Consider the following 21340-nt stretch of genomic DNA (forward strand, 5'->3'; position numbering starts at 1 on the left):
GTCGTGAAGTTGCTGCACTTTCATGACTCACCTGAAATGCTTTTCTGCTTTCCTCTGGTGAGGGGGCAGCCATTTTGGCCTGATTCTTTTGGCTCAAGTTAGGATGCAACGACAAGCCTCATGTCTGTGCTACGCTGGTGCCTTGAGCTTGTCACTATTACAGTTCAGGCATGAGGCCAGCATGGCCTGTCATGCTTCAGACTGTCAATGACCCAACCACGCTCGTGCATGTGGGCTCATCGAACATACGCTGCCACCACATTCCACCAAGGACCCCAATACAGCGCCACCATGATGATAAATCACCACAACCTCATTAGTGAGACTTTGTGGCTGTTCAAACCCCTCCATGACTTATTACATATAATGAGGAGCCAGCTGTGTTACTAACATACTGCTGAAAACCAAACAAAGACCCTGCAAAGAATATCGTTGGTCTGTTTTACATCATGGCGGGGTCATCATCAAGTGCAGTGATTTTCAACCCTCGTCCTCGAGGAACACCATCCTGCATGTTTTAGTCGTTTCTCTGCTTTGTCACACCTGATTTGACTGAGTGAGTGATTAACAGGCTTCTGCAGACACCGAAGACCAGCTGAAGAGCAGGGAAACAACGAAAACATGCAGGATGGTGCTCCTCAAGGAACTGGGCTGGGAACCACTGATCTAGTGTGAAGGGGGCCTAGAGAGAGGTTAACTGGAGGAAACTTCAGATGCCCAAACCACTTCAGCTGACTCCTTTGGAGCAGCAGCAGCAATACTCGGCGCTCCCCACCACAGCAAAGCTTCTCACTTTTTCGCCAAGGCCTGGATACCCTATGGAGGAAACTTGTTTCAGCTGCTTGTATCTGAGATCTTATTCATTTGGCTGCATCTTGTGACTATAGGTGAAGGTTGGAATGAGATAGGACAGTAAAACAAGAGCCTCCCCTTTCAACTCGGCTCCAGTGTTACTAAGACAGACTGAAGCAACGTCCTCGTTATTGCAGACACAATCCTGGTGAGGTAGTAGCTGAGAGTCATGTCATTATGACACATTTTGTTTTTGTTTTTAAATCGTTCCTTGACCACTGATGTTTGCATCCTGCATGTTTCTGCATATCGCATGCATCCATCGGACAGCGCAAGCTTCATCTGGTTTGCCTTCTAGACTTCAGCCCAATAAAATGCGAGCAGCGTGACACAAAAAAAGCAGGGGAACAACGAAAACAAAAAGTATCAGAAGCTAACCGGGAACGTGGAGAACAAAAGGCCTGAGAACTCATCTCCTCTCAGCAAGACTCTGCTCCTTTTCCCGTGATGCTGCGGGTGATGAGTGGCGATCTAATGATGCTGAATGCGCGGTCGTTAGGGCGAGCTTCTCAACCCGAGCTCCATCATACCGCTGTCGCTGTCTGCCGGGCTTCTCTGTATGATGTAGCGCAGGTCCTCACAAGTAATGACACTTGATTGTGGCATAAAGGCCGTGATGAGCCTCCCACTCACGGCGCCAGGAGAGGTCATTCTGCCGCCCCGATTGGCAGGCAAAATGGCTGCTCGTCCACCTGTCTGCCATTAAACATGAAAATCACTCCACTCTCCGCTGACATCTGCATACTTAGCGTGCAGCACAATGTACGGCACTTTATCCTGTTCAACAATGATTAGAAACGCATATTGTTGCTCACGGATTTGCACGAAAACACATTTTCTTTACACCCAGCAGAAAATGAGGTTGATATGGCGCCTCAGCTGCAATAACCCATTTATTTATTGAAAGACAGCGGCTGAATACACACTCTGCTATCTGCCTTAAATGAAAGAGCAGAGCGCGGCTCTCTGATTGAATGAGTTTGTAATGCAAGCCAAATAGATTTGTTCTAATGGGAATCAGCTTAGGTGATGGCTGCAGAGGTTTACAGCAGCGTTATAACTGCAGTAAACAGCAACGGCAGCCACCCCATCACTTCCTGATTGCCTGTGAGAAACAGAGGAAACACTCAGGAGTTACTGTGTTTACTATAATGGCTCTTTTAGTGGGCTAATATTCAATGAGCCTTGAACTTGAGAATATTATCTTGAAGCAAACGGTCTGTTGTGGATAAGAGTGCCTGAGATTCTGCTCACTTTAAAAACTTTGTTGAGTCCGAAGCATCTCTGCTGAGACGGGGACCTGCATGTCAAAATGACAGTTTGGATCTTTCAAAAAGGGGTTCTTTGTAAAGGTCATGAACAACAGATATTTTACTTGGTGTAGATAGCTCTTCGAATCACCTCAGCTTGGAGAAAAAAGTTTATTTTGACTGGAGTGACAAGCTAAAGGCTGGTCTGAATGAGGCCGAGACCCAAGTGAATTCCTGCCGCTATCATGTGAACCTTATTTTAAAAACTTTTAGTTTCACATTACATTCTGATCTATAAATAATTACGGTTTCTACAAGCAAATAGGCAGTAGCTGCAGACCATGGGGTTAATCTCCACCAGGTAAGGGGTTATGGTTAGGGTACGAGTTAGGTTAGGTTAGGCCAGTACCTCACTGAGTTGGAGACTAGCTGGTGACTTAAAATTGCAAAGGGTTTGCAATCAGCATAACCAGTTTTTTTGCCTATTTTTGTCCGCACAGCTTGCAAAACTATTCTAGCCTGTACACATTATTTCATAGCCCACCTCCACCCATAATGCACCAACCTTACACCCCCCCAATGTTTGATTTAACCTATTGGACGATAAGGATAGGCAGATCTGGACTAGTTGTTTGGTGTGGTTTGTAGACCTGTGTCTAATGTGACAAGATGCGTTGGAACTGAGACCCCCAGTCAACATTTCGTGACATTTTGGTGGCTCAGGAGGTAGGGGTTCATCCTGTAACTGAAAGGCAGCCGGTTCAAACCTCCACTCTGTCCGTCTCAGCCATTGTACCACCTGCTTTGCCTACTGGTGGTGGTCAGAGGGCTCGGTGGCGTTGGTGTAATGGCAGCCTCACTTCTGTCAGCCCGCCGCAGGGCAAACTGACAGGGCATCGTGGCTACAATGTAGCTTACCACCATCAGTGTATGAATGGGTGAATGACTGACTGTAGTGTAAAACGATTTGAGGTCCTTGGACTAGATAAAGCGCTATACAAGGGCAAATCATCAATCATTCACTCATGAACTAATCTCTAACAGTCACAGCCAAGCAAGACGCGAGCTAAAGGGGTTGAGGGTAGAGTCAAGGCAGGATGGAATACACAATCTAAAGCTGTGCAGATCTCGGATTTTCAGTGGCGGTGAGTAACAATTACTATTGTACAGTGGAGACCATCTCCAGACAGAGGTTAAAGCACTTCCAGCAGGACGATCATATCACTACTTTAGGTAACGCTTCGTTCAGGTTTGTCGTGTAAAAAGCAGCCTCAGTAGATTTAAATGTCCCTCCTGTAACCGGTCTCTCCTGATCGCCACAATTGAACGTGTTCACGTACAACTCTGCTTGTTAGAGATTACGATTGGTCCGTCACGTGCACCTTTTATTCTTGTGAGAATCGCAGTGAAACAAAGAATTAGAAGAATCAGTAACGGTCAGGTGATAATGACCTGAGGCAGGAATATTAGCATGTACTTTGTGTCTTTATTGGATTGTTCAGAGGCTGTAAGTAATGATTAAAAACCATTAGATGTGAATGGGTTGCTAATTTTTATGACATTTTCCAGCTTGTCTGGTTACTTTGAGAGGCACACGTGAGCAGGTCGGCAGCATTTTATTCAAAACCGTTCAGGAACCAATGATTTATTATGCTTTGTGTTATTTTTTGTAACTCATGTACTAAATTGTTTTCAGTTAAAAAGCGAAGCTAAATTTACATTAAAGTAAATATTACCCTGTCGTTACCTCTTTAAATATAATCAGTAGCTCATCATCAGGTAATAATTAATGAGCATTTAAACAGATAATGTACACAAAAAATATAAATGTCCTGTAAACACTGAAACAAGCTGTTCATTAATATTAATAATCTCTAAAGGTGCAGAAGGCACATGTTTTCCTTTGTAAGAAGAGTTTATCTCTACCAACAACTCTTTTTAGGGAGATGCACTGCTTTAATATTTGGAAATTTCAAGAAACAACCATCTTGGCCAAATGTATCACAGAGCCCGGTTACTGGAGAATTTTTCATCTTTATTTCAAATTACTTGGATGGTCTGAGATTCTCTTTTGTTTTGCCCACAAGAGGACTTTTTTGATGAATGCAGTGTGCTTCCAAGAGGCCTGTGTCACAGCGGCCATTTTGACTTGAACTAGTAGGGAAAGAAGAGGCGCATTATTCCAGTTCTGCAGCGACGCATGCAGGCTGTTGTCAAAAACTGCTTTCAAACAGAAATGGGATGCAGCCCTCGTTGATACACCTGTGCATTCACTGCTACTTCAAGTCCAAATGTCTGCCGTGAAACAGGCCTGTTGCTCGTGACAGTTCTGAGCATGCTTCTATAGCGGGGTCGTGGTGGGTTTTCACTGTGGTATCAGTGTATTGGGTCCTGGGTGGAGTTTCGGGGTCCGCATTCACCCTCGTAGTTCAGTTATTGAGAATTGGAAGTGGGATTGACCCAACCTGCCTCGTGCTTAGGCTCCAACTCCATCAGCCTATCAGCATCGTGCTAGCCTGGTACGATCTCCTCGAGTAGACACGGCTGCATCCTGATGCATTTCAAGAAAGTCGCGTCAGGATGGGTGTCCGGAGGCCGGTGCGACCCCGGGTGTATTTGGTAGTATCATTTTGGGAGATGCTGCTGAGGCATAGAGAGGCATGACGGTGCAGCAGAACACCTTGTGGATGCAAAAAAACCGCAGGAAAGACCTTTTTGGTGAGTACTCAGAGCGTACCTCGTTATGATTACCGGTACCTTCACACTGAAGGAAGTTTTCTAAATTTGTTGCCATCCTTTAACAGGTCGTGGAGAGCCTAACAGGGATATCATCCAGCATGAAGGGGGTGTTAGATATGCCGATGTTTATAAGATTTTGTTCAGTTTTCTGTTTGCTCTGCCCTTCTACATCAACACATGCGACTGTGCTCATGAATGAGTCTGAATACATTTCCCCCCACAGAGCAGCAGACTTGTGTTCAGTTTCTCTCACGTGTGCAAACGTACATTAAACTCTTTGCTTTGGATGTTTTGTGTTTAGGATGGATTCTCCTCTGGTGGAAAACACAAACCTGAGGGAAGCTCAGCGTTTCCTCATTAGTGTCTCTCCCGGATAAAATGGAGAACGGTTGCACTGATGGTGGAGCAGAATGTAAATGTGGAGACCAGTCTGCTGGGAGCCGCAGGACTGATCTCCAAGTTTGGATGCGTTTGTCAAAGTAAGGCAGCTCAGATAAGCAAGACACTTTCCAAGCGATGCACTTCCAGAGGGGAAAAAGGCGTTTGTGTGCGCGAGAGTAACCGAGTCAAACCTGCCAAATGGAATTTGTTTAGTCGAAGATGAATAAGCAAAATGAAAAAAAAGCTAAAGTTTAAGATTGCTCATCATTTTAAAATTTAAACCTGGACGGGTTCCAGCTCATGCAGGACCGATCTCTGAAAGGTGAAACTGTTAGAAAACATTCAAAACGTTCAGCTTTCCCTTCATCTTTCTGTTTTAAAACCCACAAATCAGCCAGCAAATATTAGCAGGTAAAAATAGCCGTCTTCCAACACAATCATTCAGTCTGTGCTGAATATATTCTCAGTGAAACCTGTTTTTTTTCCCTCCTCAGAACTTCAGATGGGCTTAGAAGTCAGGAGAAGCAGCGCTAAGAGAAGGCTGAATGCAGCTCCGTTTGCTGGGTTCTCTTTGCTTACCTCTACTTCATAAAGTACAGATCCATAACATAGACTATAACTGCGTGGACCATGAGGTAGTTTGGTTTTAAAACCGCAAAATGACAAATTTTTTATGAGCTTCAACTTTTGGAAGCAAACACTTAACTGTCACAAAGTTTAGCTTTTATTATTTTCTGAATTTTACATTCTACTGCTGCAAAAGTTCAAATATGAAAACTAAAAACTTGCTGAATATGATTATTACTCCTTATTTGATCAGATTGTCTTATGGATGTCCTGTTGATCCAGGTAAGCACCAGCGCACATTTGAAAGATTTAATGCTCGTTTTTGTGACTACTCTTTAATGCATGTTTGACGCCTGTTGTGTCTCATTTGTTGACGGTTCGATGGCTAACTTCTAACTTTTCTTGCAAAAAGGTGAAGGCTTTGCTTAAACAGTATCTTATACACAATATTTGTCTTCAGGTGTCTCAGCAACAGATGTTTTATTTCAAAAGCTTTTAACATTGTATCTACTAAAAAAGAGGTATATTTGAGTTAGCATGCTAACTGTTTTGCATTGACCTCAATAGTACTGAGTGAAGAGGATTAAAAGCTTTGTTTTAAGCTAAGGGAAATATCGTCAGTTAGAATAAACCTGTGCTAGATTATTTGTTGTAAAAGCACCTGCAACTTGAGAAAAAAAATAAGCCTTTCGAGCGTTGCATCACAGGAGTCAAGTTAATAGAAGTGTTGCTTTAATCCCTCCTTCAGAATAAGAGGCTAAATAAACAGAACATTGTAAAGCCAGAATCTGAGCTGCAGGTAGATATATTTGTAATGCGTTTCTTTAGCATCTCTTAAAAATAGATATTTTTTTTGTACAAATGTATGCTACAATACATACAGTAGAAAAGGAAATTCTTCAGGACATTACCAGAGAAGGTGAAACAGAACCATTCTCATGATGAAGGCACTAAAACATGTTAGTAAAAACCACAGCAGGTGGGTCAAAAGGCACCAGAGTTTTGGTCAAATTCCTGCATACAGTAGAGGTTTAGCACAGATACATTGGCATGATCACAGATGGTATCAACAGCATTTAAAACATCTAATAGTAAAACTATTTTTGGCTTTAAACTTTTTAAATACATTCTGTACAGGCGCCTATAAATAGCATTTTAAAGACTTCACAGTTCAGTCTCCTTCTGGAAGTGTTTTCCTCCCCCACTGCTCTTCAGGTAATTGAGGAGTTGGGTTAAAGGGCTCGAGCTCGTTCTGTGTGTGTAAAGACCCACGGAGAGGTTGAGCTAATGTGTAAAGAGTCAGATGCCGTTGTGTTTGGAGTCATCCAAGTCGGAACTGCTCCGGTGCTTCGGAGTAGCTGGAAGAAAAACAGAAAGGATCGTATTATTACCAGCGGAGCTCAGTCAGACTGAGAAATATATGAATGTTACATTTATTTTACTGTCTTACAACTCTTTATTTTTGGCAGAAAACGACCAAAACATGTACACGAATGCTTAACGGTGCCAACGCAGCTATTACCCAACATCCTAACGTTCATCAACAGGAAACAAAATGTTGGCATTTGGATGTATAAGAAGCTTTAAGCTTTTTTTTTTTTAAATGTTTGAGCTGCTGCCAGTGGCTCATTAGGGTCACCATGGTAACCACACACCTATGTCTGACGGCACTCTTAAGAGGACAGGCAGAAAAATGCAGAGTAGAAACTAAGCTTCAGACAAATGGTCACTTTGAAAGCTATAAGTTCTGTTCTCACATGTCTACAGTGCATGCTGGAGGACCTTGAGGGAGAATCTTAAGTTCTACAGCAGTGAGAGACACTGGGTGCAAAAAGACAAAAGTATCTCCAAATGGATGTAATAACTATATTGTAAGGTTTGTGGGAATCAGAAGAGTTTGTATAAAAGATGGTCACAGTAAGTAAATCTCTTTAAATCTCAAAACCTATTTGTGTAAAAACCTTAAAACAAAAGTCAGTTTAGTCAAATTAAGTCCAACTTTCAGTGACCTGTTTGAACTCTGAACAATGTTTCTACTGTGAAGTCTGCCTGAGCTGTAGAGCTATGAAGAGGTCTGGGTTTTCTCCCTCATTTCACTAAATGATAAGAATGTAGAGGTTTTAAACTAGATGTGGAATCATTAGTATTAAGATGTTGTGCAGAAACAAATGGGGAATCTGAAGCTACAGGGTGCATACCCACCTAGTAGGTCAGACCTCATCGTACTGCTGAGGAATGAGTTGGAGCCCTTGATGGAGGAAGAAAGAGCCGCCAGCCTTAAGCTCCTGGAGGTGGCGTCCAACTTCTCATGCTGGAACGTCAGAGATCAGCAGGTAAAAATACATAAAAACGAGAGAAAAGGTTTACTGTTTTACTAATTTATAGAAATAATGGGGCTGGAAAACCTGGTCATAATGAAGCAGCTTCAGGCTGAATCCCTTTTCAGTCACTAATCACACAAATATGGGTAGGTTTTTCTCTAAACACGTGGTCTGTTTGCAAGTGCAGCTCAAACAAAACTTACAAACCGTCACTGTGGGGCAAAAGCCTTGTCTCGTATTTGTCAGAAATCTGTCTGGTTTTATGGATGATTATCCAATGAAAGCATTAAAAAGAGCTTAACTTAACCTTGTACATCAGTTAAGTTTTTTTTTATACTAAAAAAAAACAACTGAACTCTTTTTCTAAGCAGTTTTGTTTTAATAATTTCTTGTAGAAGTGCAATTTAATTTGGATGTTTTCTTATCACATACACATTTTATACTGCAACGATGCTAAAGAATATCAACCACAAGAACTGCACTGATGGCTTAAATTCAACTTTCCTAAACACTGCTTCATCTACAGATTGAGCATCTTTTATGGACATAAATTAGGATTTTGCACATTCCTTCCGAGCAACAATCGTAAAATGACAAAGATGCTTCAAACTGCCCTGCCAACCAAATAGTCTCTTGCACTCGCGCAGTTTGCCCGCATTAAAAATGTTTCAAGTATGTGTTTAGAGGAAAACCTACTCATATTTGTGTAAATAACTTCCAAAAGTCAAAGCAGATGTTCTATAACTTTTAAGGGATGACTTTGTACTTCGTTCACTGAGGAGCTAATAAAGAGTGCTAAACATGGAGCAAAAAATAGGTTGAGTGCAATCTTAGTGAATTTGTGCCACACGGTGATTTAGAGCATTTTTAAAATGTTCTCGTTCTTTTCATATTTTGCAGTGGTCGTCACAGCAAGCATGAGAAATTTGATTGACCTTCCTGGACTCAAACCTACAGCCTCGGGATTACAAGACCACAGCACATGTACAGATCAAACCTCCCAGTCCTTACATCTGCAGCAGACTAAACGAGGGCTGTTGGGCTAATCTGAAATGTTTGTGAGGAACAAAAATCTTTTTTTTTCTTTTTGAGATGTGTTCTCTGTAGCTATCTGTTAGCGTGCACCTCACGTCCCGTCTTGAATAAATAACTAAACTCCCTCTGATCGTCCTGCTGCCTCTTATAAAATGAAACCCTGTGACGAGATCCCCCTCCATCCATTTTCTTTAAACAAACCTCGAGTGAACAACAGCTATTAAGCTAATGTAATTGCCACTGATCACTCAACGCGGGAGTCATTTGAGCAAAGCAAGGTGGTAATCTATAAGAGTAAAACCATTTAAAAGCGACTATGACTGTTTAGTGGAGGCTGAAAAACTGCTGATGGCAATCAGCTGTCAACGGTGATGTCTTAATGGATCCCTCGACTGTTTTATAGCAAAGAACACAAAGGTAGCAATTAACAGTAGCTGGTAATGTTCAGGTTTAGCTGGCTGCACACTCCGACCAACAATGATGCATTACCTCCATGTGAAATCATTCATTTATTCACGCGACTTGTAAATGAGGTGAAGTGCAACACGCTGGCATCTGTGTGGGTGAGCTGGACTCACAAACGGGCTCTCTGTCAGACTATCTCTGAATCTGTATCCTTTCCCAGTAAAGATCGGTGCGTATGTCTGGACATACTCTGTACTCCTGGATTCGGTGTTTGGACTCATCCAGCTGGTGCTGCAGGTCCCGGACGATCTCCTTGTATTTCATGTAGCGCTGCCCGACGAGCTCCTTCAGCTGCTGAGATTCCTGAACGAACCACATGTGAAACACAGACGTTTTTAAGCAAACCTTAAAGTCCTTGCAGCCTTCAGCACTAGGGTTGGGTGGTAATACAGTTATAAGTATAACAAAGTTCCCAAAAATAACAATGATTTTAAAACTGTAGGTACATTTGTTTACTAGAATTGTACTTCCCAAAACTCCTCTTCTGATGTCTTTCTTGATACATATTGGTGCTATGCTATTTGTAGCCATATTTACTTTTTAAGAAGCAACTCCACCATTTGCATGGCCCGATTTGCTCTATGACGAATGCACAAACTGTTCATTTTAAGTCACTTTCTCAGGCTATAAAAGTGTATTTAATGAAAGAACTCTTTGAATTACACATGCCAAATCTGTACATAAGGCTGCTTGGATTGCAGTAGATAATGGAGCAGTAGTGAGAGGTTGAAGAAAGAAAAAAAAAAAGAAGCAACAAGCTGGAACGCCTGAAAACATTAGGCGATCTGTTCGATTCAAAAACTTGTGTCAGACGCAAAAATAGAGCTGATTGAAAACTGTGGAGAGTCTGAAACCCATGAAGGTGATGGGAATAAATCACCAGTTGCTTCCCTCAGAGGATGGACAAAAACTGGTTAAAAAAATGGTGCTATAGATTCTCCCCCTCTTGTGATCTCAGTTCTAAGAAATGATGACTCGTTTCCTGGCTGTTAGTACACGTACTCACTTTACAGCCGTCTGAGACGCAACAGCGGTCACATGACAGCGCTGACGTGACGTGAACACTTTGAGGTGCTGAGCTAAAGAAGAGTAGCTGAGCAAAACAACGGTTAATACAGGGAAAGAAAAAAATGAAAGCTGGTGTGGAAAGCTTCGGTGGCGATGGCAACGACGTCATTTTATTTTTGTCCAATAAAAAGAGCCGTTTCCCTGTGCGGCGCTTTCACTGACGACGGCTCACCAGATGTCATCTGTTAGCAGGCCAACTTGTATTTTTAAAGTATCACCATCTGTCGCTCCGTGAATGATGGTGACCACTCAGAGCCTGGCTAAAAGAGTACCAGTAACGGTACGCAGCACTGACTGTGGCGTGGCGTGGAGGAAACACGTCTGCACTCAGTTCTCAGCTCAGGAGGAACGGTCCAACATGTTGGGTCTCTGAAGCCCCGACCATGATGACAGAAACTTTAGCTGAGTTGGCTGAGTGTCCAAAAAATAAATTAACAGGTGCTATTTATTCATTTTAACCATTACTGATTACATTTTGTTGTTTTATTTCAATACATTTCAAATGATAAAATTAAAGAGGTCTGAATAAGGGTTTGTTTTTGAATGTCCAGTTTAGACATTACCTTTCATCTCCTAATTGAAAGGTTTATTTTTTTTTCTTTAAATGAGAATTGTTTGAGAGAATCATGATCTCACATTGCACTAACACAACAGGGAATCGTACAGCCCTACTTTCAGATGGAGAATTTGCCCTCAGCTGTCCCACACAGACAGGCTGGTAGGTGGAGGAGACATTAGTTCTGTAACGTTACTGTAAAGTTATCAACCTTTTGTTCAAGACATTATCTATTGTCTAAATCACTTTCTACCATGCTTCAATCTACTAAAGGTAATGCTGTAAAAAATAAATCAGAAACCCAATATTGTCATAATTTAGATGCAGTAATAAGACCTCACTGTTAGCCTTTTTAGGCAGATGAAAAGATGGACACCACCCAGCTGTACAGAAGGCTACATATAACACTAAAAACTAACATTGACCCTTGAGGACCTTATTTAAACCTACCTCCAGATCTCTGAAGTCCTCCATCAGATGGTTTTGCTCTGGAATCGACTCCAAATGATCCAGAGCTGCTCTTGTGTTCTGTCCATCACAAACACAAAATACAGTTTACAGGAAATCTCAAGCAAAGTGTTGGTAAAAGAAACATAACAGGCTTAAAATCTCCCGTTGGGATCAGAATAATGATAATGTAGGATAGATCAAATGGCCAAAATGATTCAGCATTTGAGAGTAATCCATTTATCAACATCACTGTACACGTTGTATGTAGCAAAAACTTCAAAAAGCAGAAATGGCTCCTGTACTTAAAGCCTGTATCTCACTGGGCTGTGACTGTCGATGAGCTGGAGAAACAAAATTGCGACAAAAAATGCAAATTTCCACTTGGGATCACAATGAATTGGTACTCGGGACACTCTTGCATATGTACAGTATGTAACTGTGAATAAAACTGCAACATTCACAAATCTATTTGTTGAAATTTCGTCTCAATGTGTCTTATGTCTCAACCGTGTTTAAAACTAATCTTAGTTTTTTCCCTTTTTTATCTCTAATCAGTCACAAATTGTTTTAGTTTTGGTCTCCAAACCCTCTCAAAGTTGTCTCACATTTTCTGGACTCATGGAAACTACCCTGAAACACCCACACTGACTATGACTATTTTCAGTAAAAATCTATTGTACAAATGTTTTTCAACTGTTCAAAATTCCTGTGACACGACAGTGAGGCCCTGCGACTCACGTGAGATAAGTGAGAACCCCTGCAAACATTTTAGAAACACCACGGCAATGCTAATATTAATTTGTCTCCCAACAATTGAAGCTCAGTGATAAACAGGCTTCAGGGACAAGCAGAGGGCACTTTACTACAACATAAAACCAAGACTGGAGATTACACCAGTGTCTTTTCTGCTTCCCAATTTACAGTTAGTGAAAAATGTGCCCCCAGTAGATGTGACAAATATGATGTTAGAACACATACCCAGAACACCGTATTTTGTTGCTGCAGTGCACTCTTTTCTCAGTTCCAATAACTGCCCTGTTCCCAATCAGGGGAGGGGGAACATTTGAGCACCAAAAAGAGCTGGCTGTTAGACGGCACGCTGACACGCTGCTAAGATCTGCTGGATGATCCCGGGTCAACGTGTCCTGCCTCAGCAGAAAATGTGGCTGGGAGGCATTTCCTCCTCTAACTGAAGGCTAAAGCTGACGAGTGACGGCCTGTTCTTTCACTTATTTATCTATTTATTTTGAGGAACAGCAAAAAGTGCTTGGGTCAATGTAACCTGTCAGCAGCGCGAACTAATTTCTGTCTGACATCCAATGGCTGATTAAGGATGTTGGCGGGGGCTATTAGTGGTGTGGAGGGTGAGATCGATGCCGTGTTGTCAGGACGGCTCCGTTCTAAGCACCGTCAGAGAGACTTATGATGATTAACGGAGCTCTGAGCCTTGACTAAAACAATCATTTTTAACCCTGCGTTAGGCTCTAAAGGTTGCTAAACAAACAGCCCTGAGAGAAGCTGCTTATGTGACAAAAATCTAATCATTCTGAAACTCAACACTATGTTTGATTTTACTTCAAGGAACTCAGCAACTTACACATCAGATACAAACTTACCATCTCCAGATCCAACACACGATCCTAAAAGGGAATATAAAACAGAATAATAAAACTTTACAGTGATGTAAATGAAGATACGCATGCGTGGATTTTAAACAAACGCGGTGCGTGCATGCAACAGCGAGCGCGGATGGAAATGAGTGAGAAGTAACCAAGTGAGCGGTGAAAGAGCTCAAAGGAGAGAGGAATAAGGTGTTCTAACATAACGAGGGGAGGAAATTCAGAAGCTTGGGAGAGTCTGTAGCGCACGGCGGGTTTCACAAAGACAAAATGCTCCATCCACTCCTCCAGCTCCTGACTGATGTTCCCTCGCTAACGATGCATAAGTGCTGCTCGGCCTCTTATCTGCCACTCAAACGCACACCTGCTTCTCCCTGCAGCAGGCTGCCTGCCTTCCCCCCCCCCTCTCTCTCTCTCCCTCTGCCTGTAACGTGTTGATGCTTTCTAACAAGGGTCCCTTTTCTTCCTCTCCCACACCCCAACAATCAGTTCATCCCCAACTTCTTTTAACTCGTTGGTGTCCCTCGTGCAGCCTGTTTTTCCTCTTCACATGGAAATCGTCTCCTTTTCAGGCACTTTAGTCGTGTTTAGATGTGCGCACACATCTGCTTTGCATTTTAATGGGGAATAAAAGCGCCTGCGAGGTGTTCGGGGGGCCCCATCCACTCCAGCCGAGGTGAGTGGGTGGCCTGCCAAGTGGAGCTGCATTGAAAAACAGACAAGGCCCCGTGTCTGCTGTAATTAGCTATTTGTTGGAGCGAGCCTGCAAGGAGAGTGTCAGGCTGTCAGGCTGTGCAGAAATGGTGGGAACACTGAACTCAAGACTCCCCTAAACCTGGCAGGTAAAAAAAACAAAACATGCAAAATGTGTTGTATGTAGGAAACGGTCTTCTCATACCAAGGAGATTGGATTATAAGGACATGAAAAAAAATCTGCTGACAAGCAGATAGTGCATGGAATAATAAAGATACATGAATCTGACCTGAAGGCTTCTCATTTCCTCCTCCTTCCTGCGACTCCTTTCCAACAGCTCTGAAATAAGGAGATGGTTTGAGATAAGATGTTGCTGTTGATAAGCCTGCGTTCTCAGATCTCTGTTAACTTTGAAAAATAATCTCTGAACTCCAAACTCGATTTCTGAAGGGAGCACATTCTACAACTGATTAACTTTTAGAGTCAACCCAATTCAAGTAGACTGCCATAGCTATACCTTAAAAAAAAGAAAAAAGGCTATAACTCAGTCAATCTTACAAATATCAAGCTACATTTTTGGTGTGGTAGTAGCTCAGTCTTTCCAAACACATAATAGATGGATGCTGTCAACTCTGTCTGTTACCAAAATACTTCATGAACCACTGGATGGATTTCATTGGAACTTTCAGGTAATTATCACTGGATGGACATCTACAAGAGAGTAACTTTAAGAGACAAGTCTGATTCAAGATGGCCGCCACATCCTTTCTCAACATAAGTCTATGTATGTCACTGGATCACGACTGGTTGTAGACACATTTTTGGCGGAAAAATTGCATGAAAATACGCAAATTTTCACTTGGAATTTCTCTAAATTGGTACTTACGGAACTGCAAGTAAATTGCAACATTCTTACAAATATGCAAGCCATATTGGCACAATTTAGCCACAAAGAAATTGAATTAATTCTCAGTTTGATTACAGTTTGTTTCTTTTGTCTCCAATCAGTTACAATTTAGTTTCATACGGCTCACATTTCTTGCACTTTCTGATTTACAGAAACTAAAGTGAAAAGGGTTTAGGAAGTCCACAACAATGTTTGAGAGAAAATCTGTCATCCATTTTTTTTTTTTTTTGAGCATATTCGAAATTCCTGTGACACAAGATCGAAGCTGTACGACTCACGCAAAGAAACCGAGAACCCCTGCAAACGTTTTGACACATTTCAGGGACTCCCTTGTGAAAAGTCGCAGCCCAGTGAGACAGAGTTCACAGCCAGAATAAAAATGTTCTGTTTTATTCTTTAGGACAAAGCCCTCGCTGTTACTCGCATGCGATTAGGTTGGATTTGTGTCCAGACATCACAAAGCCATTTGCATGGGTTGCCATGGTAGCAAAGTAGTCCGCAGTAACTGTGAGCTTCACTGATGACATGGCTGCTCTAATGTACATTCCTTCCACCTTTGTCTGTGCAAAGATTGAGCAGATCACTTTTTTTCCTTGATTTCCACAGATTTTATTTTGTTGTTCTTTATGACAGCTGGAACAGCAGTACTGACCGGGTTTGCCTGGCCCTTAAACTGTTGTCATACTCCATGAAAAGTCACAAAGTCGGCTCTCGTTCATGTGGCTGGGTGACAAAAATTACGTCATTTTTGTTCTCGTAGCAGCTTCGTCCACCACTTCTCGACACAAGGCCCGGTCCGAACTGTTTCTCACCGAGGCCAAATATTGTGTGATTGGTCAGAAGTTGTTGTGGGCGTGTTTATGAGCTTTAATGGAGCCATTTTGCTTCTACTGCTACTCTGAGAAATAGCTTGAGGCTGTCAGAAAATACAGCTGTCTTTACAGCTGTTCTAGCAAAACTTATAAACCTACAAACTTAAGAACAAGAAGACACAGGCAGCTCTTCGTGGCTGCAGTGGCCGGGAGGAAGTACTTTTCGGCCCGGCAGCGTCGGGACACGGCCCCTTTGTTCGCTCATTATTGTGCACCGTCAGATTTGCAAATGCCAAACAGCTTCTACCGTCTCAGTCGGTTTAATAAACACGTCTGGTCGGAGAAAGGGAAGCAAAAATCTGTACAAGGACAGGAGAGTTTAGAAGCCAGTGGTAAGAAACCTGTTTTAATGTTGCAAGAGGAGTTCTGGGAGTTCTGAGCAGAGAGCAGAGTGTTTCGTGGACGATGAAAGGTGAAAAAAAAAAAAAAAAAAATTGAATTTACTGACCACTTTTGTGGTTTAAGGTAAATCCATACCAAGCTTCAAGTTGCCAACCAGAATAATCTTGACTGTTTTAATAAAATGTTTACATTACTATAATAACAACAGGAGGTGACTTCTTCAAGTACTATCTAACATTAAGTCTAATGCCAACAGGGGGAATTCTAGGTTAGTTTATTAAAGTTTTGTGCTGCATCAGTAATGGCGCCATAAAACTCTAAAATTCAGTTACACAAAGCCACTTCTGACAGCAAACAGCCTAAAAGCCCACAACAACCTCTAAACACTTTTTACCGCAACGCTTACACCCTGACATGTCCACATACTGAACATCCAGTTCCCTGAGGACGACTGAATCCCCCTCTTCCTCAAACAAACGTGAACACCTCTGCCCAGAAATGTTTCCATTTCCTTCCCATGGAACAAACTTTTAGGGTCTCCAAACTCCGAGTCTGTTTCTGTCAACTTTAAAAACCTCGTAAAGAAAGATAGCAGCGCTGCTATCTTTGCTGACTCGCATGTTTCACCTGAAAGCTGCGGCGGGCTCCATAATGCTGGAAGCACCGTTATCTCCACATGCAGGGCAGACCTGCTTTCAACAGAAGAGGCCAATGGGGAGTCTCGTACAAGGTCTGAGGGAAAATAAACAGACTGCAGCTCGACACTAATAAATACACTCACACAAGCACCGGGTGGCCTTTCACACGAGTGGCAATAACAGCTAATCTGCTGAGATAAAACAAGCACGTGTAAGAATTTGAAGGAGTGGCATTTCCACTTTGTGTTCACTCGTTTGTAATTGCTGCACTGCGATGAATGTTATTATTCAAAGAGCATCGGTTCATTTCCAAACGGCTGGACTCCTTGCTTGTTTTGAATCTCATCTTGTTTCGCAGTAACCGGACCGGATCACTTGTTTTGTGATCAGATTCCTGCGGTTTAAGTAAGATGTTACTGATGTTACACGTTTTGCTTTTAAGTTATAATCTCTGAACGACACACCACATTTCCCCGCAGTGAAGACAAACAGCTATCTGACAATACTGACTGGGACTGATAATTAGTTAATGGTTGGTCGATAATGGATTTGTTAGATTAAAAGTTTGATGAAGGTAGACGCCTCTCCAAGGCTTTCAACACAGCGGATCATACTTTAATAAAGCAAAGACTGTCGGACTAAGTTGCTGTTTGGGTGGTTTTGAAACCTTTCTCCAGCAGGTTTCAGTAGTGAACAGCTTCCCTTACGTAGCCAAAGGTGCTCCCCAGAGATCAGTTCTGGGGCCACTTTTATTCATTTCATATATCAACAATCATGACTGAAAAGTCAATCAAACCGTAATTTCCATGTTTTTGCTGATGATGCTGTGATATACTCTGTTGAACCCACACCTTATCAGCCATTTTATCTTTTAATATTGTTTATCGCACTTTATGCAACTCCAAACTAGTTGAGAATGTTGAAAAAAGACTAAATTATGGTGTTCTACAACTCAAAACGAAAGTCCAAGAATCTCTCATTAACAGCTGGTAAAAATAAATTAAAACTCAGGTTCTGCTCTAGAATTAAATCTCTTTTTTCTTTAGGTTAAAAAAAAGACAATCTGCAATTTTTATGTCCGTTATATTACTTGTCACAACTCTGACTCATGTATGCTTGTTAGACTGTCTGCTTTGTCCTTTCCCAGACTAAACTATTAGACATAACTCAGTTGATTTAATAGATGTTGAGCTAAAATTTGATGTGGTAGTAGCTGGGAATCATCCACGACACAAACTTTAAGTACTAACAGGTCACTGAAAAACAAAGCATTTCTTCAAGTAATGCACTTTTTAAGTTTATAAAACACATTAAGTAATACAGTGTAACAACAAATTGTCCACACTCTATTTTCTTTTTTTTCATATTTTCATACGTTTATAGACCTAGAAAACACTAAAACCAAAATCCACATTTTTTCCTTAATTTTCAAGACTGTGTAACTAAAAAAAGATGAACTGAGGGGTAAAGTAGAAGCTTTTCAGCATGGAGGATGTCAGCAGAAATATTGCTCGATATGCATCCAAGAAAAAGTGGACACACTTAGATGATATAACACTGTGGATGAAGGTAAACGGGCACAGAAACGGAGAGGTAATCTCATTACTGTCGTAAACTAGGAGCCTTTTAACCACGCTTTGTGCAGAAACACTGCGCACTGAGCATTTGTTGGGTCATTTTTTATTAAAAGCATACATTTTGTGGGCATAAATGGATGCATAAGCAGTGTGTGTGTAAACTAAGAAACAGCTGTTGAGGAATGACATGTGTTAATATAATAATGAGCCATGTGGACATTTATCTGGAACGTTCATATCCAGTTTAAAGAGACTCCAGCCTTCAGGCAGATTGATAACGTTTGTCTGTGTGATTGAGGAGGAAGGGGGCTTCACAGCTATTAGGCACCATTTCAGACAAATTTCACAGATTTTTAAATCTATTAAATATCACACAGGCAGCAAATATTTGGCCAAACTGAGTCATTTTTTACCCCCTAATGATGGAGAAAACCGGTTGCTTGGATTGTGTAATATTGCCACAATAGCAAAGAAAGAAAAAAGCGACCACGCTGTCTTTATAAAGACTTTCTCACTCCATCTCTGTCTCATTGTACCTTCCCCCTTTCTAATGACAGACACATGTGGTCCATTTTCCCATATTGTTTATTTGAGAAGCTAATAAAAACCCAGTGCCGGTTCCAGCTCATTAGGAAAACGTGAGTGAAAAGCTAAACTCAAAAAGGAGGGGGGGGATGAATCTATTCGCCACAGAAGCTGCAAAACTATTAAAATGTTTTTTTCAAACAATTGTAATCGTAAAGAGACAGACCCGTTTGCACGGTCTGACAAAACCGGTGTTTAAAGTTCATAGGTGGGCGCAGACAGGTGTTTATCTTAGCACCCGTTAAAACAAAACACAAAAAGCCTCCAGTCATTTCTCTGCACTGAAATGATTATTCTTCTTACAGATGAAGCGATTACAGACTGGGCTGCGTCCAAGAGCCCAGCAGAGAGGTCGGAATTACGGCTGGCTACGGTAAATGTTCACCTTAGTTTATATCACAGAGGACACAGACAACAGTAGGATCCAGTTTCCTATCTTTTGTGTAAAGTAGCAAGCAAAGTGTGAGCAGAAACAAGACAAAGGTGGTTTTCTAACAAAGCTCTACCTGTCTTCTCAGTGCTGAGGGAGTGCAGCAGTTTCTCTTGTTGGTCCAGGCGCTGCAGGAGAGCCTCCTGTTCGGAGTCTCGGCTCCGCCTGAAAGCCTTCAGCTGATCCCTGGTCTGCTGGCACTGCTTCCTGAGGCGCTGCTCCTTTGTGTCGCGCTCCTGCACTTCCTCACACAGCCAGCGCAGCTTGGTCTGGTTGGTTGCAGAAATACAAACATTCACTGAGAAAGACCGAAAGAAGTGCTTTTACGTTTCAGCTAATGCACTGTATTTTAATTAAAGGCTGATGGAGACTACAAACAAACAAACAAAAAAAAGGATCTGGTATAGACAAATACAGTTTAAGTACCACAGTAAAGACTGACAGTGTAGCATGAGGGTGTGAGAATAATGATATGGGACTTCCTGAGTGTAAAAGTTGATGTGAATGACTATATTAATGGCTCTGAACACATCGAATTACAAGAAACTCGATTTCAAGGTGCACAAAAGGATTCAAAACATGTTGCTTAGATTAGTCAAAAAATATATTTAAGAAGAAAATAAGTGCTAAATTAAGTTGCTTGGCTTGAGAGAGTATAACGAGTTAAACATCTGATACATCAGATTCCTTCATTTTAGACCATATTTCAATAATAAATTTGAATTGTTCATTTGAAACAAATGCTTTGATTTTCAATTTATAAAAATCCAATAACTAAGTTGATAAAAAAAATTTGGAGCAGTATTGCAAAAATGTTCTCTCTCCAGCTGTATAAAGTAAATAAATGAATAATTTTTCCACAGTTACTGTTTTTGTAACACTTAATTATCACAAGGACTTTTAAAGAATTTTGCAGTAAAGAACTGGTAATCATTCCTTTTCCTACAACACAAACTCTTTGCACAACGAGGCTAATTACTTCTCATTTTCTCAAGTGTTTTAATCCTGTAAAAACAAAACTCTGAGGGCCTTTCTATATACATTATGGTGATAAACACTGAAAAATGTGCAAATGACTTCAACACGGTGTCATATATCACTGTAGCAGCTTTAATTACATTTCCCTGAAAGTTGACATTATTGAACAGGAAATAATTGATTCGGGAAAGAAGACAGTCGGTTAATATTATTGCAGTAAAAGAAGGAAATAATGGCAGGATGGCAAAAGATTATACTCGTATATCATAATTTCGATAATTAAAACAGCCTCGCCAACATGAGACAATTACATTTAGCTGAAATACCGTGTTGCTCATAGCTTGTGTGCGATTGTGCTGAAATTAACTAGTTTTTTAATTATGTGGTCATGTGTGTCATATCTGAATTTATCTCTTATTGCTTTAGGTAAGAGTTTGCAACAGCTATTTAACTTTAATGGATCTATTAACACTCAGTGTCAAATAAAGATAGAAATAAATGCCACTGTTTGCTTACAATTGTTTGCTTGGGAACCTAAGTTGCTCTAACTTTTGACAGTAAAGCTTAATATAGGCTGTTTACAGTTATTTAAAACTCTTGTTTTATCAGAAATTTTACTTTAAACTTGGTTAACTTTAATTACTTTTCGTGCCTCAACAAATTAAAGTGCCATCATTTTCACACAAGATTAAAAATATTAAGCAAACTGATCAAGACGCAATCATCTAAATGATTGAAGTAAAAATTACAGCTCTGAGACAGTTATAACACAAAGTAACCCAGTGTAAAAAATAAAAAGGCACCATCTGCCTTCAATGAGCTGCCTAAACTTCAGCACAAAATATGCTGCTGTCAGACGGAGTAACTGAATTAAATTCTCATTTGTCATCTTTGCACATCTTTGCTCCGTGACGACGTGACATCAAACCTTCTTTTCTGCTGCCTTAGTTTCTGATAATTACACCGGGAGAAGCTGTAGTTTCAACCTGCTTCGGGCTGCCGTGGTGGGTACAC

At 41.2% G+C, this 21340-nt stretch overlaps 1 protein-coding gene across 2 annotated transcripts in view; it reads right to left on the bottom strand.

Annotated features, from left to right (window-relative positions):
• Window positions 1–6499: 6499 nt before the first annotated feature.
• LOC108231849 (centrosomal protein of 128 kDa) overlaps window positions 6500–21340 on the bottom strand; it is a 65532-nt gene continuing 50691 nt past the window's right edge. For both annotated transcript variants that reach the window (XM_017409208.3, XM_017409207.3), the window contains 7 exons: window positions 19425–19617; window positions 14287–14336; window positions 13301–13324; window positions 11685–11762; window positions 9800–9913; window positions 7992–8100; window positions 6500–7147 (listed from right to left, as the gene is read on the bottom strand). In XM_017409208.3, the coding sequence (XP_017264697.1) occupies window positions 7089–7147; window positions 7992–8100; window positions 9800–9913; window positions 11685–11762; window positions 13301–13324; window positions 14287–14336; window positions 19425–19617 (627 nt within the window). In that variant the 3' untranslated portion in view covers window positions 6500–7088. The remainder of the gene's footprint in view (window positions 7148–7991; window positions 8101–9799; window positions 9914–11684; window positions 11763–13300; window positions 13325–14286; window positions 14337–19424; window positions 19618–21340) is intronic.

Source organism: Kryptolebias marmoratus, linkage group LG19 (assembly GCF_001649575.2).
Source record: "Kryptolebias marmoratus isolate JLee-2015 linkage group LG19, ASM164957v2, whole genome shotgun sequence".
Classification (NCBI taxonomy): Eukaryota; Metazoa; Chordata; class Actinopteri; order Cyprinodontiformes; family Rivulidae; genus Kryptolebias; species Kryptolebias marmoratus.